Source organism: Columba livia, chromosome 1 (genome assembly GCF_036013475.1).
Source record: "Columba livia isolate bColLiv1 breed racing homer chromosome 1, bColLiv1.pat.W.v2, whole genome shotgun sequence".
In the NCBI taxonomy this organism is placed as follows: domain Eukaryota; kingdom Metazoa; phylum Chordata; class Aves; order Columbiformes; family Columbidae; genus Columba; species Columba livia.
In genome coordinates, this window is record NC_088602.1 from 174,092,519 (window position 1) to 174,113,360 (window position 20,842).

General features: G+C 43.8%; 1 protein-coding gene across 41 annotated transcripts in view; it reads left to right on the forward strand.

The window, feature by feature from the left end:
* The window catches only part of RBFOX2 (RNA binding fox-1 homolog 2), a 172,505-nt gene that overhangs the window by 62,164 nt on the left and 89,499 nt on the right, over positions 1-20,842 (forward strand). The window contains exon 1 of one of the 41 annotated variants that reach the window (XM_065048105.1): positions 13,903-14,047. The exons of 37 other annotated variants lie outside the window; for them this stretch is intronic. In XM_065048105.1, coding sequence (XP_064904177.1) covers positions 13,976-14,047 — 72 coding nt within the window. In that variant the 5' untranslated portion in view covers positions 13,903-13,975. Of the gene's footprint in view, positions 1-13,902; positions 14,048-19,403; positions 19,905-20,842 lie in introns of those variants that run through there. 3 more of the 41 variants (XM_005511256.4, XM_065048238.1, XM_065048168.1) reach the window with 3 other exon arrangements.

The following is a 20,842-nucleotide window of genomic DNA, read 5'->3' on the forward strand; positions in this document are numbered from 1 at the left end:
AGACTGACATTCCTGCTTGCTGAACTGTATTCCCTTGGGTGTAACTTGTTGCCGGATACTCTTAAATGAGAGCCTTGTAGACTGCAGAGGATTGTGGGCTGTGGAGAGCTGGAGAGGGGGAAACTTCAAATATCTGCCATGGTGACCTAATGCTTCACGTTGTGAGGGCAGTGAAGGCGGCAGACTAGCTGTGCCATTAAATATCAAGAGAGACTATTTATCTTAACACTCTCATTGTGTAGGACGCAGTTGTATACAGTGTTTCTGAAGCAGAGATGGTGTGATAAGTCTCTGATGTTGCAAATCGTTGGAGTGCATACATCTGATTGGCAGTGTTGAAACTCAAGGTGGGTACTTTGCCTCTACATATAGGAATTCTGGTTTTGCAAACGAGCATTTTGTTCATAGGGGACCATCTAAATCTACCTTTGTCTCTTCTCTCCTCCTCATTTGCCTTTAGTTGTCTGGGCTCCTGCATTGCTCAAGAGGGCTCCTAGTCATAAGTGCTCTGGATAGGACATGGGGTAATTTGGGCTGTGAAGGTGAGATGGTCTTGGCTCAATAGGACATGTGTACTGACAACATGGGGCAGGCGTTCTGCTGGCGACAGCCAGAGGCAGAGTGGTCTGAGTGTAGAAAAAGTGTTCAACCCTTTTCTGGATAAGAAAGCCCTGGTTTTTTTTTCATTTATGAGCAGATGAATCTTTGTGTACTGTGAGTCATAAGATATAATCTAGAGTCATTTAATTCCAAGTATTTTCTAAAGAGCATGATGTGTTCTGAGAGTTGCATGTATGAATGTTGCCTTGTTGGAGGTCTCTTGTTAGAAGAAAGGTTGAAAGGAAGGGGCAATAGCCCTAGCAAGCAATTTATCAACCATCCTTCTCCTGTGCTCAAAGACAGATGAAACTATCAAAGGCAGGAGAGAGCAAGGTAGAGGAGGTCCATGCTGTTGCTAGGATTCTGGTAGGAAAGCACTGGATTCATTGCTCTGATCTCAGATTATAGTGGGTATAGATAATTTCCTCATTTCTCGCAGTGATGTACAGAGGACATGCTGAATGTTTGTGAGAGGGCTGGCTGCCTATTGCAACTAGAAATGATTTCTTTCTCTAGACCCCTGTGAAAGTGAATATCTTACCTAGACCTACTAATTATCTACCATACAAGTAAGAATAGTGCTAGTAAGCTTGCCAAGCTCAATTTGAAGTATTTTTTGTTGGTTTTCTTCTTGACCTGGCTTTTACTTGCCTTTTTGTCACTTAAAAGCTTTTCTTTGCATTCACTGGAATAATTTTTCCCTCTAGGCTCCACGCTCATCAGCTTTACCACTAAGGAATTGGAAACCCCACTGCTGCCAAACTTGGGTCTTAGCAACGTGCTTTTCCTCACGCCATGTCTTTCTATTATTTGTTTGGGTTTTTTCGTGAGAGGTAGGTGCTGCCAGTGAAAAGTATGGTCATTATGGCGTGGTTTTCAAAGCATGCGTTTGATAGCAGCAAAGCAAGTGGCTATCCAGGGAAAACAGCCACTCTGCTCTGTTCTGGTGCCAAGCCTGGGGCAGCTATTGCTGGGGAAGTCTGGCTGTGCCTGTAGGTCTTTGGCTGGAACCTGTTTGGTAGGAATGGCAAATAAACAGGTCAGCTATCCGCTGAAGCTATGACGGGTTGGAGAACACGCAGCTGCTGTGTGTGAAAGGTACATGCATGGTGTTGTCACCACTAAGAGAGGTCAAGATATGGTGGATTCTGGGAGACTGTGGCTGCCAGGGTGCTGGAAGTTTTTCCTGAATGCATGTTACATGTCGGGTCTGGGTGAATTTTGGTGGGTATGGTAAAAGGCACTTTGTGTTAATATAAACACTGATTTTGGATGCTTGCTCTGGAGCAGGAAAGCCCTGGAAAATCATCAAATGGAGCTCATGCAAAGATCCTCGACTAGTAGCCTGTAAGCCGATTCCCCCGCCTGCAAGTCCCGGCTGTGCCATACTGTGGCATGCATATGTAGGAGCTTGAATCCAGAAGTAATGTAGTTATGTTTGTCCAGCTCTGCAACTGAGATAATGAGTTCTGCTGCTCGATAAGGTTTATTAGCTTTGGTGCAGCACTTTGTGAACACGGTTATACAGCTTCCACACCTGGGCTGCTCTGTGCACAGTTGGTTTGGGGGTGTCTGCATTGCGTTCCCATGGGGGTTAGCGTGACAAAGCAACTTGCATCTGTTTGCATCTAGGGTTTTATACAGGCTGTGGAGATTTGGGAAACTGAGAAATAAGAGTTTATGAAAGAGATTAGATAATGAGACCACCTGTGTTATTAGAGGACCAGAGCTGATAATCCAGGTGATCTTTTCCAGTTATGTGCTCCTGCAAGCCTGTAATCCTGGAAGATGCCAAGGTCACTACTGAGACAAGAAAGCCCAGTGCAGTTCAAAAAGAGAAGGCATTTCAAATTAAGCTTCTGGCTTCAGAGAAGGGAGATTCGGGATCGGGATAATCTGTTCTGTAGGCTACATTTGATTAATATGAAATCAAGTAAAATCAGTGCCCAGCACATTGTCATCACTTTCAGGAATTTCTTTCCTTGAGTCTAAACAAAAGAATTAGAGGGAGGTGGGCTGACTTAGTCAGTGTGAAATTTCCCCAGCAGTTCTTCTGCCTGTCTGCGCCATTCCCACCTGTGCAAACAGTGATGAGCGCAGGGAACTCTGTTTGCTGGAAGCCTGTCCGAGTCTTGGGAGACTGACAGGGACCAGGTCCTGTTTAAGTTAGTTTTTCACCAAAAAGCCTGTTTATCTTGGAAGGAAGAGAATAAACCGTAAAAGAATAAGAAGAGAATAAACCTCAGCCTTCCTAGTTTCCAGCTGAAAGCTTGAGGAAGAGCATAGAAAATAGCAATTTGAGACTGAACATCTGTGTTTCCTGCACTTCTCATGGTGCTTATTTGCAAATCTTAGTTCCAGCAGCACCAGAACTTCACCCTTGTCCAAACCCCAGATGTTACGGTGATGGTATAGGAAAGGTCTTTCAGTGGATCTGAATTTGGATGGCTTTTTTGCCACATCTCTAAGCGGTCACCAGGGTATCAACTGCATATGTGTGCATGCTTAACCAAAAGTATGATTGGATGGCTTGTGTGATTAGCTGGAAGAGATGCCTTCATCCTTCAACAGGGGCTGCTGGGCACAGCAGGAGTTAGAATCACGTTGTGGGGTTAGGCAAAATGTTTTCTTTAGGGAGCTGTCAGTTTGGAGGCAAATCTGCAACCCGTATCTGCAGTACCGCAGCTCTGGATGGTACTTGGTACTGAGGGCAATGTGACGCATCCTGTGGCTGTGCATCGGAGAGGCAGGCTGTGCTGGCGGACCGGTGCAGATAGTTCCACGCTGGAAGTGAGAACAGGCTCGCAGAAAATTAAGAAATCAGTCGAGGACATGCTTTGTGCCCTCTGGTGCTAAATTCTTTTGCTGAAAGTGTTAAAGATTCCTCAAAGCTGTGAAGAAGCTTGAACAAGTAATTAAGTTTCCCTCATCTGTCCCTTAAATTTAGGTTTCATTGTTCTCAGAGTCCTACATCTCATGACTAATATACTGCCTGCACAATGCTCTGGCTGCCTTTTTACCAGATGGTTCTTGGGTCTGTAGCTGAATCCAGGGCAAAGGCAGTTAGTTTTTCTCCTACCTCAAATGAAACATGCTATCCCTCACACAATGCTCTGAGTGAATCTTGGACATGAAGACAATGATGAAGTGAAAATATTTTGACCAGATGACTTTTTTTTTTTAGATATTCTTAGGGATGATTATTCTTTGTGCTTTAAGGAGTTGGCATAGGATGATACTGGAGTACCCCTCTGAAGTGTTTTTTTTTTTTATATACTTTATAAATCGTCTGGTGATGAAGCAAAGTTTAAATGCAGAAAACTCCTAGAATTCAAATATGTATGCATGGCTAGAAAATAGAAGATGTGCAGTATGATCTGCCTGTTGCTATTTTTTAACTTTACATTTCTGTCGTAATGGCCTCCTTTTCTCATCCCACCCTCAATCACTACGGTGACGTCAGCTTGAGTCCTTGATGTACCTTTTGGATGGAGAACCCTTTTGAATGAAGACGCAGCATCTCTCAGGAAAGCAGCACAGCCTTTTTGGCAGCATAAGTGGGGTTCAGAGCTCCGTCAGGAGCGTCTCAGTAACGCTGCAGAGCAGCTTTGCTCACAGGCCTGTTGAATCCAGCAGTGGTTCCAGCTATTTCTTCCCCCACCCCAATTTATTACACTGAGATTTTGGCTGCTGCTTGAGTGAGGAGGAGCAGTGAATGCCAATTACTTTTCTTGATCCAACCAGCTGAAAAGAAGAAGCACATTCAGCATAGGTGAGGCTGCTGATTGTGGCATCTTTTAAGAAATGGGCAGTATCTGCATTTTAAAATTTTAGTGTTGAGGAAATTTTTCTTTTGCAGCAAAAGATTTGGTGGACTGTATGTAGTGCATGTGTAACTGCTATTCTTAAACACCTCTAGGACTCAGAAGCTCTGTAGAAATTTGAGATGCTTTAATGCGTTTTCCTTGCATGGAGGGCATTTCTCTCTGATGCAGCTGTTTAGCAGTTGCGAACAGGTGTGCAATAAACACCCCTTCCCTCTTCAGCTGAGCGGGGTGGCAATGGATCCCTTCTCATTTAAACATGCATGTTTTTCTGTCCTTCAAGAATAAAAACTTTAAAAATAGTATACATATCTAGAAAGGAGTGCCTTGTCCTGTTTCCCTCTCTCCCTCCCACCATCGCTACCAACTCAAATTACCGACAGGCTTCGGAAATTTGGGCAGGGGAATAGAGGTGCAGCTGGCCTGCATGTGTTGCACCAGCTGTAATGCAAATGATACATGCTGAAAGAGGCTTTTCTCACTTTTGTAATTCTTAGATATTGTTGTGCAATGGGGACATGCGGCAATTTGTCTTAAACATGTTCACTGATATGTTCTATGGAGTATACTGTGTCCTTTGTTCCTTGCTGGCAAGAGACAATATCAAAATGCAATTGCCCATCAGGAGCATGTCTGAATACAGCTGGGACTATCCTCCCAGCTTTCCCATCCATCAGTCCTGGGGTGATCCCATCACACTCGATACCACTTAATTTAGAGCTGGCTGAAACTTGGACTTTGGTAAATTCTCAGCTCTCTTGGCTGTTTGGACAATTTGTTATAAACCACTTTCTTTTTTTTTTGGGGTGCCTGGCTGACTTGCATACTGGCTGTCTCTAGGTACCAGTCAACTTTTCAGCTGCTTATCCAAAGTGGTAAAAGCATGGGCACAGGGGGTTCAGTTGTGTAAAAACAAAAGCTGATGTTGATTTAATCCCATTACATTGCGTTGATCTCTCAACCACTGGACTCTTAGTAGGATTCCAGCTTTAATCCTGTAAGGATCAATCTGGCCTGTTGCTTTTCTGTCCTGATCCTAAATCCCCCTTTAATCTTGTTAATTATACCAGGCCTTTTTTGGTTTCATTTTTTTCCCTTGTGAACCAGCAAAACCACATTAAATCTTCACATTACCATCTCTGACCTGGTGTTTTTACCCTTTTGTTCGTGCTGTTGAGGGACAACATGCTCCTGTAGGCTTGTTTTACCATTTCGGTGGTGCCACATCAGCCTTTGGTCTGGTGTCTGCTGCTTCAGACTCTACGGATTCAGCTGGTCATGCTGTTGTGCTGAATCCTTCTTGGTTCTGTTGAGAATTATATTTTTTAATTTTTGTTTTTCGTCTGTTGTTTGATATTGTGCTGTCTGAAGGGGGTGGGCAATTGTGGAAAATGAGAGGCAATTCAAACTAAGAAAGAAATTTGAAAGAAAAGGGTATTTTTGGAGCAGAATCCCATTGACTGGCATTGAGTGCTTTGGGGAAAGAGACAATTTCAGGGAATATGGAGCACTCCCAGGGCAATGAGTCAAAGACTCTGAAAAGGAGAGGGGGTTCCCAGGAGAAGACCTGGACAATGCCATGGTCCACAGATAGATTCTGAAGGTCACAGAGAAATTCAGCTGCTTAAATCAGCCTTTTTATGTTTACGAGTGTTTGGTGGCTTAAGGAGAGGAATAATGTGCATTCCGACTTGAGGCTCTTTATCTTCACATTGCACTGTCTGCAGGCTTCCAAACCCAGTGCTGCCTTTTCTGTGTAATGCACAAGGCCAATTTCTCACTGTGACAATCTGCTCCTGGCACTTGCAATAATAGAAACTAGCTGTTCTTAATGTATTCATCTCTGGTATTTCCTATACTGTACAAAAGAAAACCAACCCAAAATTGCACCTACATTTGCTGTAACTCGATCAAGAGCTGACAGATCATTTCTGGAACATGTCTGTGCTGGGATCCTGACTGCTCTGCCAAATTTTATGCCTTTATCTTGCAGTGCTGCTCCTTCCCTCTTCCCTGTCCGTGCCGCTCAGCCTTGCCCAGCAGAGGCTTCTGCTTTTCCACCCTTTCAGCTAGATCCCAACTTCCCACCCTCTTGCCAGAGCAACATGGGTCTAATTTCCCTCCTTGCCAGAACGCGGGCCATGGGGACAGTTCTGCTATAGCAGAAGCCAAGCTGATTTCTTTTAAATCAGCTAGAGAGGAAACTGAAGATGGGCTCTCTCGATGTGTTTATTCCAATTAAAGCAGCCCCAGTGCTTAGTTTTTTGAAAACACTTAGAGCCATGGCAAAAGGTGGCAATTGCTTTTAAGCAAGCCTGGGCATTTCCCCAGCAGTTCTAGGGTTAAAGAAATGCAGAGAGGTGACATGGTGACTGTGTTCCCTATTTTTATGTGTTGCCAGTAGCAAGAAGGGGGAAACTTTGATTTCTAATCCGCTTTGGAGGAGGCTCCGTATCAGGGCTGCACAGAAACATCCAGTCAAGCAGCTCCTTTATCATAAAGGGGATTTTAATTAAAACTGTTCTCGCATCATGAGCGGAATGAGCATCAGTGCCAACCAGCCCTGTACTGGGCATTTATCTCCTTCAAACCACATTACTAGTAATTGCTGCATTAAATCAAAGTTGAGGGAGATTACAGGTCTGAATTGGGCAGGCGGCTGGTGCCAGCATGGGGAGCTCCGTGCTGCCGAGCCACTGATAGGGGAGCCCCCTCCGCCCCCAGCTGGGGGTGAAGAGTGGGAGAGCTGCTGGATCCCAAGAACCCCTTCTCATTGCGGGGCAGGAATTTTTGTCACAACCTAGGAGGAGTAGCAGGCTGTATGCTTAGAGCATTTTAAGCTGCTGGTGTTTTTCTGTTAACTTCCTTTTCAAACAAACCCAATAAAAAAACAAACCATGTGGCATTGCCATCTCACCCATGTCTCCTGTTTGGATCCACCACAGACATTCCTTTTTGTTCATCCTCTACTGCTTATTCCAGCCCTGAAACTCCAGAATAAATCTCCTTGTCACAGCTCGGTTATGGAGCTGTTAACTTGGTCCCCTCTGCCCTGACATGGGAGAACTGCTCCCCTTTCTCACCTCTCCCCCACTGAGGAACTGTATCTTCATTGACCTATGGTTCTTTTGCCAACTATGGCTCATTAGTTAGTTTAATTATTTTTCTAGGTTTTTAAGCATTCTGTTGACTCTAGCTCTAGAGCAGCTGTTTCCCTTCATCTTGTTGCTATACTTTGACCTTGGTGGCTCCAAAAACCATCTGATCATCCTAGCATTGCTCTTGCTTCTACTCTCCAGACCTCTGGCAGAGCAAGGCTGAGGAATGGCTGTGGCCACGTGAGGTTTTAGGCATGTGGACTGGCCGAGGTAATTAGATCTCTGTGGGCAATCAGTGAACTATCAAAATGTGACAGCTGGATTTCTAGGAGCTGTTATTAGATCTGTCCCATAATTGTAAAGAAGATAAGTCAGGAACAGAATGTGCAGAAAGTGTTTTGTTTTGTGTTTGGTTTTTTTTTTTTCATGTTTGTTTGTGGCTTTTGCCTTTTTTCTTAAATGTATTTTTTTATATGGCCATCATTTTCTTTGTTTTCATCTCAATGGTGGTTATGTATTTTTCTGTTCTATGGCAGACAATCTAGGGCAGTTGAGTGGCTGCGATGGTTTTTCTTCATTTTGTCCAGAGATGCTTTTGGCAATCTGCCGCTCTGAAGTTTGCGTCCTGCAGGGTTTGCACATCCTCTGCTGCAGAAAAGGGTCTCACTCCCAGCACTGTACTGAGGACCTGGTAATGCATGTGAAAGAGGATGCTGCAGCTCGACCTGCCTGCTAAAGCAGTTCAGTCGCAGACCGTCCAGCCGTATTAGATTCTCAATATTCATCCAAGTTTCTCAGAAGTTATCTGATTCAGAGCAGTTGCAGGGAGGTGTGCCTTCTGTGCCCCTTCAGAGCTTGAAGTTGCAGCTTTTGCTTCATTACAATGTGAGCTTGAGATGCAGCTTAAGTACTGCCCTACTTTAACTCTGGCCTATGCACAAATCTCTAGCCTGAGATAAGTGGTTCTTTTAAATTCATGCTTAGAGACCCATAAAGCTGTAGAGGCTGAAGTTCGAGTGCTGCCAATATAATAAAGCTGAGAATGCAGAGGGGTTGCAGTTAATTTTTGTGTTGGTAATCCTGTTACCACAAAGTGAGAATAGCCCCACTGCAGACCTACTGGAGAGGTTCACGGAGAACGCGAGTCAAGTCTTTCATGGCAATTTCTTGATAGTGACAGAACACAGAGATAAGGGTTTTCCTGGGAGCCAGGAAACCATCTTTAGGGCTTCCTGGTTTTGGGACAGAGGATGCAGATAGTGGCAAATTGAGGTGAATGAATGTGTGAAATTGTAGAGGCTACAGAAAGCTTCTAAAAAGAGCATGGATCTTGACTGTGCAGATGATGCAACTGGAGAGAAAGCCCCCAGTGGTTGTTGTCCAAGGATTTCAGCTGCTGTGGCTTGTTTTAAAACTTGCTGGGAAGTTGAAGCTAGCCCACAGGACAGGCTTTGGGACTGAGCCATGTCAGGCTTTATTCAGTCTTCTTGGCTCTTGGAGAGAAGTGTGGGTAACAGCTTCTGTGCCTATGGTAGACCTCAGTCCCGATGTCTTGAGACCTTGTGAGAAGAACAAGATTTCCAGAATTCTGATCACTCCTGCTTTCTGATAAATAGATAGATTTCAAAAAACCCAACCAAACAAAATATTGGTGTTTGCTGCCTTTTAGTGTTTTTGTCTTAGTCTGAGGCAGAAGGCAATGTGAAGACTACTTCTTGCCTAAGAGCTGGCATAGCCTCAACATACCTCTTCTGTTCTCTACCACAGCCGCCGCCTTCTCCACTAAAACCACTGGAGGAGGGACACAGCAATAACTAGCACCTCTGCCTCAACAAGAGTTGAGCCTCCCTGGGGTCATTCCCTACATTAAAGCATGACTTGCTGCTGTCACCATTCATATAGCATGTCTGACTTTGCTCTTTCAGGGTAAACTGCATCGTTCTTGCCAAACCTCGACTTTGCGTGCTATTTCTGGATCCTTTCTGTACATGCAGCAAATGCACCAAACTCCTAACTGCAGCAGTTCTGGTATTTTGTTCTTGAATCTCTTTTGAGCTGCCTGAGTTTGGTATTATTATTATTTTTTTAATGGGAATGAGGAGAAAGCAGGATTCATCATCTGAAGCTTAGCAGGAGAGCGATATTTTGAACTGGGGCCTACAAGAAATTAATGGGCAGATGTAATTCTTCTATCATGAAATTGTCTTTACAGATTTACGCTGAACGTATCATATTCTGTATACTGCCACGCTGGAACTGTTTCCAAATTATTTCCTGAGATTTATTTGGTGACCTGCTGTTGCAGCAGCCAAAGGTCCTGCCTGCATGATATTCTCCAATTCCTCAGTTCCTGCCAGTAACGTGGTCTCAGGCTCGGCTGTCTCACGTAGACTGTGCTGCCTGTTTATTTCTCTTTTACTTCCATTCTATTAAGAGTTTAGCTTAATATTTTTGACATGTTTTGTCTCTTGCTTGCACGGTTACAGTGTGTAGGCAGCTGCTCTGCTATTCCATTTGAACCAAGTTAGGCAGGGAATGTCTTTGCTCCTGTGTCAAAAGAACAAAATGCTGCCTGAGAAAACAGTTCCTCCAAATTCTGCTTTTGTGTGTGTAGCTGGGAAGGCATCCTGTTCTAAGGTGGGATGAATTTAAGTCAATACTAGTGTAATTTATTGTATGAACACTCTATAACTTGGAACAAGTACCTTTTTCTATTTTAGTTTGTCACATGGAAGCAATTTGATAAGCTGGGAGGTGAGGTGAGGAGGAAAATCCATAGCAAAACCGTCTCCGTTGGGGAGCGAGCACTCAGCTAGATGAGTCAGACACGGTCACGTACTGAAATGCTGTGCAATAGTTGATCGTGTGCTCCCTTCACCCCAGACAAAGGTGAGGTAAAACACATTCGCTCAAACCCTCAGCAAAAGTAGTTTATCCTGCCAGCCTTTGCAAGGGACTGGGAATGCGCCTGGTGTCACCGGCGGCCCCACGGCTACCACGTGGCAACGTGCTGGTGGGGCTGAGATAACGGTGTAACTATAATTACACTATGGGGGAAATCGCCTGTGCAGTCCAGCCCTAGTTTGTGATTCATTCAATTAAAAATACTTGGTGAGAGTATCTCTGATACTACCATCTGGTGACTTTTAATAATATTTATTCTTAGGAAGATAGTTCTTTAATTAAGGAATTAACCTTAATTTTTCTAAGCTTAGCAAGAGATCTGGAGACATGCTCAAGCTTAAGCTGCTGTATTTTGTCGAAGAGTCAAGTCTTTGTCTTTTGCATTTCCCTGTTAACTGTCTAGGTATGGAAGTTGTCCCCTTAAGGATCAGCTAATTGAACTGCTGCTACTTGTTAAGTGAAAAATCAAGTGGGAGTATGAGAGACAAAATGGTCAAAGCTTTTATCTGTTTGAGTTTCTGAAGCTAGCCGGTACATCCAGCAGCCTCTACATTGAAGGAAAGCTGCCTCTGCTCTTTTCTTTCTGTCTGCATCCTCTTTCTCCACTGCCCCCAAAGGAATATAGAAAGGCAGCGTGGTTGTCATGTAATGTCTAAACTACCAAGAGGAAACTTCTTTGATGTTGAAATTCTGCATCTGGACACCTTTTTGTTTTTCATGTAACAGGCAAAAAGCATTTTGATGGACACGTAGCATTACCAAGATAAGTGCAAATACAAGTGGTCCCAAAAGAAAACTCTGCTACGATCACCTTCTTTGCTTAGCCCAAAAGTACACTTACTTTCTTCCTGAAGCAGTGCCAAGCACTTAAGAGTTCTCCTTGAAAGGAGGCTCAGGCCCAACACATGGATACTTTTTTTTTTCTGGAAAAATCTGTGTGTACTTTCTTTTCCCCATTTATATTGTGTGTCTGGTAATAACTAAGGTGATGGAGCCTGTCTGGTTTTAAAAGCTCCTTTTGAACCTGTCCCCTGTTATACTCAAATGTGCTGGAGATTTCTCAAGATAGCATCATTAAAACAGGTTTTGTGATGCGTGTAAAGCAAAGGGTTGGGGTAGGAATTAAAGTTGAAGTTGTGTATTCTGTATGCTGTTAGTATGTCCAGACTGCTGCCAGCTTTATTTTGCAACTTCATCACTAATATATTTCTATGAGTTATTGTTCTGTTAAAGCTGCTTTCCTTGGAGCCAGCTCGTTAGCTGGCATTGTGCATAAAACTTCAGTTCTGGGAGCATATTCTTTTGACACAGGGTTTTTCAAACTTCAGATGAGTGTTCATCACTGCCTTACGTGTTTTGTTTGTAACCATTTCAGAGACAGACTTTGGGCAGTCTGAGTTTTGCCTGAATTGACTCTGGGTCCTTGTCCGGCCGCTGAAGTTGTGTGGGCAGGATCTGTACTTCCAACCTCAGAAAGTCTCTACCTACACAGATCTAACTTCAGGATCAAGAGCCTTTACTCTCCTGCGGTTTCTCCAAGAGTCTTGTTTTTTCTTGACAGCCATGACTACATAGATCGGGTATTCAGAGAGCTTTGTTTTCTGGCTGAGGAAGATCCAGGCTTGTGATTTCGCGAGTCCTGTTTTGGTCTGTAGGTTTCTGGAGTTTGCTAATGCTCCTGTTCTACTTGGATAACTGTAAGAAAGCTCAACAAAACAAAAGAGTTTTCCAGCAAGCAAAGGTCTTGTAATATGCTGCTTCAGCAGACCAACGTGATATCCTTGCTCTGCCTACATTTTCTTTGTCCTTCCCTAAAGCAGAGTTTGTTGAGGCATTGAAAATAAGTGGTACTTAAGAAATAATTATTTTTAATTCTGACCTGTCCTTTTATGCCGTGTATTTGTAATTGTGTTTTAAAACTGTGCTAGTTTTCCAGTCTAGACAAACCATTAATATTTAATAGCTGTGCGAAGGTGATGCAGTGAATAGCTGAGGGCGGCAGCAGGATGCAAGTATCTTGTGCCCGTAGTTTAGGGCATGCATGGTGCCTGGCTGTTTAGCCACTTTACAGCAGTTTCAGGACTACAGAGCTTGGTTTGGGAGTGTTTAGAATAGTAAAGGCAGATGCAAACTCCATCACTTGTAAATAAATTGTCTTGTGAATGGAGAATGTGTTGTAGAAGGAGATTGAAAAGAGAGCTCTCCAGTGCTTTGAGGGGAAAGGGCATGACCAGGAACTATTTCAGAGCTTCCATTTTATTAAATGTTGTCTTCAGTATTTTTCCTCTCTACAATTTTCTTGAGATTGTGAATTTTATCCATGAAAACTGGAATGTGTAATGACTGAGGTTCCACTGTCTACCTGCGGAATTTCCTTGGCAGAAGCAGTGAGTGTGATGCGACTGTCTTCTCTGCTACACATAACCCGGTGTTTGCTGCTTTCTCTAGCTTTGGGCTTCTTAGCCCTTCTGCCAGGGAGATTTTAGTTTTGTTGGATTCAAAGTCTATTTTTGGTAATTTCATTTGTGTTAATGTGATTTAGAAACCTTAATCCTAATGAACAAGAGGAAATCAGTAGCGCTAACTGATCAGGCTGAGTTCAGGCAAGCAGTGGTTCTTATGGATTTACCAACACATTGAAATTCTTTCCTGTGATGTCCTTATTACATTGATCCAACATGCGCTCGTTTGCTTCTGCAGCTACTCCACATCTCCCAGAACTGCCGGTTCCATTTCTCTTTAATGCATCTTGTTCCTGATCTTCAGGATTTGCATGCTTAACACATTTCACTCGCAAGGAACGTGCTGGTTTCGCACCAAGTTATTCTCTCCTCTGCATACCTGATCCACCACCAGATCTTCTTGCTCTTAAGATCAGGACACCTGTGTGAAACCGCCAGGTTTCTGAAATGTGAGGAAAACCAATTCATGTGTTCACCTATTTGTCGTCACCTTTGCTTCTGCTTGCCATTTTTGAATATTGAGCTTTGCCGTACGTGCTCTGCCTACATTTATGTCCTCCCCACTTGAATCTCTAATGATTTCAGGGTCAAAATAACAACTACCAGACCATATGTAATTTTTATAGATGTTGGTTATATTACAACTGGAAGGAAAAAACAAAATATCACACAGCTCTTTGAAAAATGTTATACCTATTCAAACCAAACGAGCAACACAGCCCAGAAAATGTAGCCCTATAGAGGAATTATGACTTTCCAATATATTCATCTGTAGTGACTGAAAGCCACCTTCGTGCTCAGGACACGAGACTTGTTCTGGTGCAAAATGAGAATCTCTTGTAGCTCTAAAGATGTGATCTTGGTGCTGTGTGCTGCTTGTCTAACAGTGGTATGAGCTGGCTGAGCCACTCAATGTATTTAGCTGCTATGGAAATCAGTACATATCCAGCCAGAAAATGCATCCTTGCTCGCTGGCATGTTTCCTACATTTACATCAGTCTTTAAAAAGCAGAGACATATTGTAAGCTGCTCATCAGATCCCTGATGACCCAGTTTAGCAGATGTAGTGATTGGCTAATTGTTAAAGATGCCATTTTTGGTGGGTGAGAGGAAGAGCATCAGCCAGGCTTCTAGCGATGAAGAGTTAGAATCAGCGGAGGTAAGAGCTCTTTAGTGGGAGTAACTAGATAAGGCTTGGATTAATTTGTCTGGAGAACAGAGAATTATACTAAAGATTTTATAAATTCAGTTTATAAAATGAAACTGTTTGTGTAATTTCCTTAGTAAAGATCAATGTGGTGTAATGACTGTGCAGTATGGAAATATCTCAGACTCCATGCTGTATTTCTGTGTCCCCACAGTACCATAGTTTTTAGCAATTAAAAAAAAATAGGTACGTGGAAAATGCTGGGAACTACCATGGATGCACTTCAAGTATAGGAAGACTACGGCTAGCTTCTGTTCTTATAGCTATAATTGTAATTGTGACTTGGTGTGCTTGCTGTAAGCAGTTTGAAGAGAGCAGGCAAAGCAGAGCCCAGGGCTGTGGTCTTGTGTATTCCAAAATGCTCCGTAGTCTGCAGACATCAAAGAGATCAGTGCATGTGAAGCAAAATGCTAGCTTTTGAGAACGTTGGGAAAACTTGTGTATTCGCCATGCTTTGCTTAGTACGCAGAAAGAGGAAAATTAGGTAAATGCTGCTACAGCAGCATGTAAAACAGTATCTCTAGGCAATGCGACGGGTGGGTAGGACATGGAAAAAAATAAAATTTGATGTTATAAAAATAATAATAAAATTTAACAGTAACTAGATGGGTGATGCTCTTACTTGAGGGAGCTGGGAGCTGTGTGATCAGTAAATGCACAAACATATCAGGGTTTTTTTTCAGGCTCCTGGCATTAGAAATAACAAATAGAGGAACCAGAGCTACTGGTGCAGAACATGAAACTGGATATTATAGGGATAATATCAATCTGCAAGAATAGAAATCATGGCTTTAACATGCATTCAAGATTATGTGCAGTTCAGATAGGGTAGATGTAATAGACGATAGGCTGTATTGTATGCAGTAGACTGTAAAGAAGAAAGAAGAGTAATACTGATAACACAGGATCCGTTTCTGGTCAAAATTGCTGTGGGGAAGAATGGTAAAAGAGGTCCCAGAGGGGCTACTGTGAGTCTGCTGTAATCCCTTGTAGGATTGGATTTGGATACGATTTTGAGGCTCTGAGAGGATACTATTCCCTGTACCGTTAGAGAGAGAAATATTAGTACAAGAAACTTTCATTTCTCAGATAAGGCTTGGAGAACAAATGTTGCTGATAATAATAGGGTCAAAAGATTTTTTCAGTATAGCATCATCACCTGTTGTTAAGACAGTGAGTAAATTATTGGTGCTATGACTGTTACAGGAAAACAAGCTGTTTAGAAGCCTCCACGTCCCCACCTTTGGATGGGGTGATCATGATTCAATCTTTGAAGCAAAATAGGTCATAGAATCGTATTTAATGAAGTCAGTGAACTGGATTGAAAACTTAGACTTGAATATAGAGGTGTGTGGTTGGGTTTGTGTGTGTGTGTGTCGTGGGTATTTTTGTTGGTTTTTGTTTTTTTGTTAGAGGTACTTTGGATACGAATTTTTGATATAAGACAAGACAGAAAAGCTTGTAAGAAGAAACTTCAGCCTAACTGGATGCATAATCACCTTAAAAAGGCTACTAGATGCAAAAAGAGAATTTACAAGGGATGGAAAAAGGACTTAGGAGCAGACACTACTATGCCTTTAAGGTCAGGAACTGTAGGGATAAAGTGAGAACTGCCAACCTTGGAAATGTTACTAAGAAAATGGGTGACAAATTATTGAAATACAAGTAGAGAGAAGAAGGGAAGATGTACGGCCGCTTAGTTTTGAGGTTAGTGTAATTAATGAGGATATGCACTGTGATCACAAAAATGAACAAATCTTTTGTTGTTGTTACAGATAGAGTTGATCATGGAAGCAAAAGCAGGATGGGTAATGGGCATGAACCTACCATAGAAACCACCACCTTGGGCATTTCAAAGACTTTCGTGCATGCAGGCTGGGCTGGGCTGGGCTGTGCTGTTGCCTCAGGAGCAGTGATTCCTGTTCCTGAAAGCATCAGAAACTGGTCCATGAAGTTGCAGATCTGATACAAGTTTTAATCTATGAAGTCAGGAGTGCTACCAGGTGTTTGGAGAAAAGGAAATGTAATAGCCCTGTTGATGGTGGGGGATGATCTGAGAAAATACAGACGTGTTGGTCCAACTTCAGCTGCATGCAAAATCCAAGACAAAAATAGTATTTAAAGGCTTGGACATAAATGAAAAATGAGATAAAAGGCAACACAAATCCATCTGAATAGGATTGCGCCATATCAGCCTATCTGTCTTCAAGATAGCCCATTTTCTTCATGCATTTTTCTTCACGTGAGAATGTGTAGATGGGTCCTACAGCTTCTGATATGGTGCTACAGAGGAAAGTACTGATGAGGCTGGTGAAGATGCAGTTTAGTGCTGGAACTGTGAAACGGATTAAGAGCTAACCATGTTGTTCTGGGTAATGTCTTTTTTTAAAAAAGAAAAAAGATGGGCAATGAGCATGGGGTTGATCAGGTGCAAGAAAAGCCTTCTAGGGACTGGGGAACAGCAAGCCTGTCATGTGAGAAAAGAGCAGAACAGCTGCTTGTTAAGATGGATAGAGAGGGTATACACCGGGGAGGTTTAGTTGTAAAGGAAAGAGAAAATACGGTTAAGCCAGAGGATGGTACTGGCACATGAACAAAAAGAAACACAAATTGCTCAGGAATAATGTTGTGCTGGAGATGAACACATTTCCCAACTGCTGGAGAGGGAGGTTCTAGAGCAGGCTTTTGGCTGGGGTAGCGTAGCTGCAAAACCCAGTTCTATGAGTAGCTTGATGAATTTTATGAAGAGATTAGATGACGTTGTATGATAGCAATTGATTTCATCCTGTGTGTCAGGAGCTCTTTTGCAGTATAAATATTTATGTAATTTAAAAATTATTCATATGTGCAAGCATTTGCAGGAACAGGGCTATAATTTTATAACAGTTACCTAACTTGTGTTACTGGAAATGCATGTGCATAGCAGGTTATATGGCAAGGCAGTTGGGCCTTTATCTTGAAATAAAACTATGGAGTGCAGCGCCATCTTACATTTGATGAAAACTGGTTGCAACTCAATGTGCAGTAGTAAACCAGCCATTATGGCCAGCCCTGCAGAAATTCCATAGTTTATTACCAGTCAATAAAGTCTGTTTAATCCTGCTGTATCCACCATGGCACATACCATTTTAAAACTAGTTTTTGTCATTTAATCATCTGTGGGACGCAGGAGGTGCGACGCTTTTTTACCAAAGTGTCACCCAAGTATCTTAATGCTGGTTAAGGCGAACGTTTAAATCTGCATCAACAACTTCAGAGCATGGCAGTTCTATCTGAATCTGTATTTAAAACAAAAGAGGAGCTTAGGTGATGCTCCCTCTCCTTGTTTTGTTTTGCCCATTTGCTGGTATGTATAGATAGTAAGGTATCTGCACTAGGATTTGGATATATCTTTTATTCCCCTGAGGCCTGTTTGGAAATGGCAAGAATTGGACTGTGAAATAAATGTAAGGTTTTTAACGTATTCAGGGATTTGATTTTAAAACCTGGGGCACTAATACTGAGTAGCAAAAACAGGCAGTGGAAAAGACTTCAGGTTTTTATAAATTAATGACTTTTCATAAAAAGATGTTATTGGAGATACTAAATTGCCTGAGTGCATAGTAACGAGCTATGCAAAAGAATGAAGGGCAGGCACCTATTGAAGCTGTAGTTACAGAAAGGAGAAGGGAAAAAAGAATTGGCTGTTCAGAGGAAACCAGATACTGTCTGTGCCCCAAAGTGGGGTTTGAAGGGGGAGTGCTGAGCGGTGGACAGACCACCTTCTGAAGGTGAGGAGGAGGCATGATGTGAGCTCCAGGAAGCTGGTCTGGGGCAAAATAAACTGACCTAAGGCAGAATTAGATGGAGGTTTATTGTGGGAGCCTCATCCTTTTTCCCAGTGAAGAGACCTACAAGCATAGCTGCTTTCCCATTTATGGGCAATTAATTTCTCTCACTGTGCAAATCTTCACACAGAAACAATGGCTATAGAAACTTTTTTTTTTTAAGATGTACAAAATGTCATGCTTTATACTCCTCAAATTGGCCGTGCTGCTTTTGTAAGGAAGAAGCGGCCCTATGGCCCCAGGAAAGATGATGAGAGTGGGCGGCAGCTGCTGTGACCACTCGCCCAGCCCGTGTCTTGTGAGGCACCGTGGGGCGGTGGGAGCAGCTGACAAACCAAGAGCTGTCCTGCCAGGCTGGGTGGGCCAGGGGCTGCAGATTAGGCACCCCTTACCTAAATTACAAAGTGCCGTGCATGCAAATTGGGCTCAAGAATGATCCATGTATTTAACCTCTTGGGGAAAAAAAAAAGATCTTAAGTTTAACTTTTTGAGGGGGAGGAAATTATCAATAAGGATGGAAAGGCAGCTACCCCAGAGCTAGGCTGAGGTGGCTGTTCAGTGATGCACAGCAGCACTACAGAAAATTGAAATATTAGAAATGCAAAAAAACTGCTCACCATGTACATTTAAAATGGAGGCGGGAGTAAATTTGGATAGCCCTTGTTGGGTTTGATCACTATAATATCCTCATTTTTTAAACTTCAGAGGGAGGGATTTTATCACTGCTGTCCTTTGGAGGACAGTGGGAACCTTTTGGGCTGTTAATTCTTTGGGAGCCCAGTTTTGGACCTGCATCCACCTGGTGTGGTTTGGTGTAGTGATGGGTGAAACCTCATGTGATTTGCTATGGGAGGTCGGGCCCCCCCAGCCATGGTGTGTCTTCTAAGAATCCACTAAGAAGTGGGCTTTTGGGTGGCGTGCCTGGCATGCAGGGCCGGCAGGGTGAGCCTGCTGGACTCTGCCCGGACAGCTCCCCATCTGTCCCTGTCAGTCAGGGAGCAGATTGCTCTCTGGGAGTGGGGAGGACGGGCTTCCTAAAATGGGCACAACAACTGGCCCTGCCCAGCCTTGCCCCCTTTCTCCCCACTGCTCGATGTCCCCTGTGGCAGAGTTAATCCCCCCTCAGCTCCCGGTTTGACTGGAACAGCTGAAAGGGGTAACCTGCCGGCACAGGGCTGGGGTGGTGGGGCCATCCCTGGGCCCGACTCCCCCCACCAGCCCCGTTCCGGCAGCTGTCCCTGCCTGCCTCAAGTGCGGATGGAGGGAGAGGCGTTACACGATACGGGCATATACTCCGTAGTGAAAGAGATCTCTTCAGTGTGAGATACCAACGTGGCTTCTCCCCTCTCCCTCCCTCCCTGACACCAAAGGGTTTTTTACTATGCTAATCCCAGCACCTGTCCCCGCCGAGGACAGCAAGAAGGGTATGGGGGTGGGGGACGAACAGTCCCATATGTTTTTCCCTGTCCTGGATTGGAAGTGATCCCTCTGACGCACCTAGAGCCCAGAACATATGCTCTTTTCAGATCCTAAATGCTGTTTGCTTCCTCCCATCCCTGGCGGCGGTGCCTGCGAAGATCCTGTGTCCCCCTCTTCCTGGGATTCGCTCTGTTTGCTGCCCGGGAGTCACAGAACACTTCTCAGTCAAGGCTTGCAGGGCCGTTTTCAGTAGGGGATTTCTAATTTTAGGAGTGTCTGCTGCCTATGGTTGAGCGCTGCCTTGCTGGATCCCAGAAGAGAGGGGCTGAGCTGAGCTGAGCCAGGCAGCTTCTTTTTATTTTCAGCTGAGCTAGTGTCAACCTGAGTGGCCCCAGAGGCCTGAGCCAAGCACTGCGCAGGGCTGCCAGAGTCCTTCCCACAAGGCTGAAAGACGGAGACTCGAGTTTGAAGCTTCCAGTCCTGTGTCCATTTGGCCTTTAGCTGAAGGATCTTTGGCTATGTATGGTGTGTATTGTATGGATTACCAATACCCAGTTGTCCAGGTAAGCAAAAGGACAATGGTGACTTTACAGAGACTTGGCGTTTGCTCTATATGTTCTTCGGGCAAAACTGGAGCTTGCGTGCTGGTTTTGTAGAAGGACGCTGCTTCCATGCTGGGCTCCTTGGCTTGGTGCGTCCCAGGCCTTGGTAGCCCGGTGGCTCTGAAGGGCTTTGAGGCTCCTGTGTATGAGTGGAACTGTTTGACACTTTAACTCCAAGGTCGGTGTTGTTTGAGACTTTTGTGTTTTGGTTTGTATTTTTGGCTTTTTGTCCCCTCCCCCCCTTTTTATTTTTTTTTTTTCCTGTAGGGGGGTTGAGTTGGCAGCAATGCCATCTGTGTTCCACAAACTAGTCTGTTGTTGTGTGTCTTACTGCGTTGTCTGCGCGCATGTGACTTGTACGTGTGACTGCAGTCCATCCCGCAGGGATGGCGAGCCACCGGGAGCGGCTTCTCACCTATATTCCTCTTCATTCCTCTGAAACCTCCCACAAGACTTCCAAAAAAGTCTCATTCGTCACTTTTTTGCTTTTGGAGATCTGGCAAGGACGTGTAGGGTGATAGGAATGGGTGAGTTTGAGAGCAGCATTTGGGGCAGGGCAAAGCCTGTATTACAGCCTCTACTGGGGGAGGGGGCTATATTTGGAACACACGTGAGATTTGCTGGCCCAGCTTGTGGAGTCTTGGAGAAGCCAGAAGCTATGGGTCAGGCTCAAATACTTTCGGAGCCAAGTGAAAGGTGATGTTCTCTGCACAGTCCTTGGCTATTCAGTGTCAGCATTCCTTGTCCTCACAGGCACCAAATTTATCCAGAAAAACATGAAATGTAGACTGGCAGTTGAAGATTATCTACCCTGAGATACTTCAGATAGGCACTAAAGGGTATTTTGTTAGGTTACCTTGTACCAGGTTTTTTATTACACACATGAATAGAAGCCACCA